This window comes from Narcine bancroftii, chromosome 2 (assembly GCF_036971445.1).
Source record: "Narcine bancroftii isolate sNarBan1 chromosome 2, sNarBan1.hap1, whole genome shotgun sequence".
Lineage (NCBI taxonomy): Eukaryota > Metazoa > Chordata > Chondrichthyes > Torpediniformes > Narcinidae > Narcine > Narcine bancroftii.
The window spans coordinates 142,623,010-142,627,758 of NC_091470.1; the positions used below are offsets into that span (position 1 = coordinate 142,623,010).

Sequence of the window (4,749 nt, forward strand, 5' to 3'; positions counted from 1 at the left end):
TTACAGGCCAGTGAGGCTGAAGTCAGTAGTAGGTAAATTATTGGAGGGTGTTTTGAGAGATAGGATATACAAGCATTTGGACAGCCAAGGGGTGATTAAGGATAGTCAGCACGGCTTTCTGTGTGGTAGGTCGTGTTAAAAGATTTTTGAGGAAATTACCAAGAAAGTAGATGAAGAAAAGGCTGTGGATGTTGTCGACATGGACTTTAGTAAGGCCTTTTACAACGTCCCAAATAGGAGGTTAGTTCAGAAGTTCAGACACTAGGTGTCCATGGAGAGGTTGTAAACTGGATGAATGGGAGAAGACTGAGGTGGTAGTGGATGATTGCTTCTCAGACTGGAGGCCTGTGATTAGTGGCGTGGCCTCAGGGATTGGTGCTGGGACCATTGTTGTTTGATGTCCATATCAATGATCTGGATGATAATGTGGGAAATTGGATCAGCAGGTTTGCTGATGACACTAAGATTGGAGGCGTTGCGGACAGCGAGGAAGGCTCTCAAAGATTGCAGGAGGATCTGGACCAACTGAAAAAATGGGACAGAAAGTGGCAGATGGAATATAATACAGACAATTGAAGTGTGGCAGTTTGGAAGGATTAAACCAAGGTAGGATACACATAGTAAATGGTAGGGCACTGAGGAGTGAGGAGGAATAAAGGGATCTGGGATACAAGTACATAATTCCCTGAAAGTGGCGTCACATGTAGACAGGGTTGTCAAGAAAGCTTTTGGCCTCTTGGCCTTCATAAATAAAAGTATTGAGTACAAGAGTTGGGATGTTATGGTGATGTTGTATAAGACATTGGTGAGGCCAAATTTGGAGTATTGTGTACAGTTCTGGTCACCTAGCTACTGGAAGGATATCAGTAGATGAAAGAGTGCAGAGAAAATTTACTAGAATGTTGCTGGTCTTCAGGAGTTGAGTTACAGGGAAAAAATTAAACAGGTTGGGACTTTATTCCTTAGAACGTTGAAGAATGAGGGGAGATTTGATAGTTTACAAAATTATGAGGGGAATAGACACTAAATGCAAGAAGGCTCTTTCCACTTAGATAGGAAGAGAAAAATATGAGAGGGGAGAAGTTTAGGGGGAACAACCACTCAAGAGTGGTGGGAGTGTGAAAAGAGCTGATGCAGGCTCACTCTTAAGTTTTAAGAATAAATTGGATAGTTACATGGATGGGAGAGGTCGGGGTGGGGTGGGGGGGGTTATGGAATGGATTCATCTCAGTGGGACGAGTGGAATGATGTTTTGGCACAAACTAGTGCTGTAGTTTTCTATGGTTCTATTAATAACCAACGTTTCGGGCTTGAGGCCTTCATCAAGGTATGAGTTCGGGCGCCTATCTATATTTTGCTCATACCTTGATGAAGGGCTCAAGCTCGAAACGTTGGCCATACATCTTTACCTTTGTTACATGAAGGACACTGTTTGACCCGCTGAGTTCCTCCAGTTTTGAGCTTTTACTGCAACCATGCTTTTCGCATACGTTTTTGTTTTCTACCAATGGAGACATAACATCTCGGAGGGTCGAGCAGCCTCTGTGGAGGGAATGGAGACTTGCACCACGACTGTGTGGTGGAGTGAGCCATCTGCCCCGTCGACCTCGGCCAGCTGAGCCAACGCGGGACATAGGTGAGCCGTGCCGACGTTTACGGAGCTGGGGAAGGTAATTCCCTCCCCGGGGAGCTGGAGATGATGGGTCCAACCTTCCTTCCCCTGTGTCGATCAGCATTCAGGCGGCATCTGCTCCGGATCACCGGCAACGACAGGAACCCCACCCCTATCCCGAGAAAGCGAGCGGGCGCCGCGAGCCATCCGAGCCCGGGACGGTGTGAGTGAGCAGCAGCCGGGCGCCCGCAGAGATAGTGGTCGCATTGTTGCCTTGAACAACTTCGCGTCTGCACTCCGCTCCGGATCTCCAGCTCCTACACTTCGCTCCGCGTCCACATTCCGCTCCGGATCTCCAGCTCCGCGGCCGCACTCCATTCCGGAATCCGGATCTGCAGCTCCGCTCCATGATCACTCTCTGCTCCGGCTCTGTAGCTCCACTCCGGATCTCCAGCTCCGCTTCCGCACTCCACTCCCTCACTCTGCTCCGGATCTCCAGCTCCGCTCTGTTCCCGTATTCTAGTTCGACTGCATTCCCGCCCGCACTCTTCTCCTGCCCGTCCGCACTCCGCTCCGGCTGTGCATCCCGGCGCCATGTCGCAGGTAATGCCTTACAGCGAGGAGAAGATTGCGCACTACGGAGACGGGGCCGAGGTGGGTCAGCTCCCCTTCACCTGCCGCCTGCAGGACACCAGCAATTTCTTCGCATCGGCTCCGAACAAGAGAGCCCCTAAACTGGGCCAGATCGGCAGGAGCAAGCGGGGTAGGTGCGGGTCAGGGGGGGGGTGGTGGGTTCCGGGACGTCTCCTCAGGGTCTCCGCAGCCCCCCTGCCCTTTTGCGGGTCCTCTCCGCCGTCAGACTAGATTCAAACAGCATCCCGGCATGGACTCGTCGCGGGTGGGGGTGTAAATGTGCATCAGTGGGGCGGACGCAGGGGGTCCATCTACTGTTCGATCCCTCCCATTCATCCGACTTCCTCGGGCTGAATGCATGTGTCCTCCCGACCAGCTCTTTTCCATGGGTGCTGCATGACCTGCTGAGTTTCTTCAGCACATTTGACTCCAGCGGCTGTTTAATGACCCGCCGAACCACGGGGCGCTGGAGGAACTCAGCGGCTGAGGCAGCAAACACAGGGAGAAGCGGCCGGTCAACCTTTCTCCAGGCTTGATTCCTTCCATCCAGTTGCTGAAGATTCCAACATCACCGTGACCGGGCGATGTCTTTTTGCCCTTTGCACCCACTATCTCGGCGAGGCTTTTAATTGACAAGTTTTTCTGCGTTGCAGTTGTGATCGAAGATGACAGAATTGACGACGTTTTGAAAAATATGAGCGAGAAACCTCCACCCGGTGTTTAAACAGAAAGACTCATCGATACGCTCGACAACAAACCTTTAAGCAATCCCCTTGTTTAATTCCAAGCAGTTTGAGACACTTTTAAAAGCTGTGACCCGTGTTACTAAAAGTGCAAACTATTCTATTTCACGCTTAGATACAAGGGCGGGCAAGGGAAGACCCCCAGGAATGGGGTGAGTCTCCTATTGTCAAGGGTTGTCTTTCCGGACATTGTTTTAACCCCATTTTAAAGCCTGTGCCTCGCGGACAAGCAGAGACCAGCGTGCAGCTAAATACTGGGGCGGGAGAAAGTAGCAAGCACATCACTGTATTGTACATCAATCAAACCTTTGTATCGTGATGCTACCCGGCTGTGTTATGAATGGAGCGCCGTGTTTCCATTCTTTACCTTGCGATTACTGTAATCCGTGACCTTTGGATGTAAAATCTTTATTGCAGCGTCGAGGAATGTTGAAACGTTTTATAGGAATGAACATTTTTAATTTAAGCTTGACTTTTCCCTGTGTTGATCATCTTGCAGCCTGCTGAATTTAAAGTGGAAACGATATCCTACCGGACGATAAGAGTCCCTTTGTTACCGTGCAGACATCTACTTTCTAGAATGTGTGAAGCGCCGTTACAATTGTGCCAAATACCATGAGAATGCCATCGTGGCGCCCTGTTTCTCTGTGCTCTTGGTGAATGTATCGAGTAATGCTACTTGGCTGCCGATTTTTATGCTAAAAGACGAATTTTCTTTCTTACTGGTAAATGATTGTTCTGCATGAACCTGTCTAAAAGGCCTCGTGTGAGGCTTCAGGACCACGATGATCTTCTTTGAAACTTTGAATGATAGAGCTCAATATGACATTTTTCTGAATGTAAAAAATGTCCGTTGCATCTCTCTCTCTCTCTCTCTCTCTCTCCAGGGCTATACTACAAAGTATAATAAAATATAGACTCTGTCTCTGTGTCCGTGTCAATAGGATCAGCATTGCCGCAGTTAACCATTTATTTGGAGCGTTTCTTGCATCTGGTTGATGTCCGAGAATTTTGTGTCAACGATGAATTCATGCAAAGCATGAGTGCAAAGCGAATTGCGTACGAGTGAGCAGAGGTCCACAGATCATCACTTGAGTAGAATCCACGCCAGCTGTACAAATAAGTCGCCTTTGCACCCATCAGGTTGGTCGCATCGCAGTTGTAGCATCATGCACGTTAAGTAATGATAGGGGGCCAGTGACAAATAACGTTATTACCGGGAGGACAGCTCACGAATACCCGAGAAGCATCCCTCGTTATTCGGCCCAAGAGTTAACTGAATCATAATTTATTTTAATAAATTCTGTTGCATGTTTGCCCTAATGAGCAGGTCTTATGATTTGGATGAGTAAGATAATCCTTTTGCCAGTTCCGAGATGGTTGGTTTATATCTCCTTCTCCATTGCCTCAACATCTGGAAGGTCGGGGATAGTAGAATTGGTGAACATGGGGGTTAATAAACTCAGATTTAGCAGTGCTGGTCGCTCTTTCTCTCTCCCTCTCCCTGTGTGAAGGAGAGGGAGAGTGGCAAATTATTGCAGAGCTGCCAACATGATGATGACACTGAGTTTATTGTCATGTTCCTGTGGAAGGTACAGAAGGCACCAAAGTTCTTACCTGCTGCCGCTGTGGAGGTACTGCAATTGTATACAGGATTATTGGGTGTTAATTGCATTTCCATTCCGTGACTCACCGGAACATTTAAGGTTCTCTGACAGGACTTCTCTGTCATTGCCCTTGAGAAGGTGGGGGTGAGGTGTC

General features: G+C 48.6%; 1 protein-coding gene across 1 annotated transcript; it reads left to right on the forward strand.

Annotated features, from left to right (window-relative positions):
- The first annotated feature begins 2,043 nt into the window (after nt 1–2,043).
- LOC138754293 (calcium/calmodulin-dependent protein kinase II inhibitor 1-like) lies at nt 2,044–3,916 on the forward strand. The gene is made up of 2 exons (XM_069918337.1): nt 2,044–2,375; nt 2,899–3,916. Exons 1-2 carry the CDS (start codon nt 2,207–2,209, stop codon nt 2,967–2,969), a joined length of 240 nt encoding a protein of 79 aa, XP_069774438.1. The 5' UTR covers nt 2,044–2,206; the 3' UTR covers nt 2,970–3,916.
- Nucleotides 3,917–4,749: the final 833 nt, after the last annotated feature.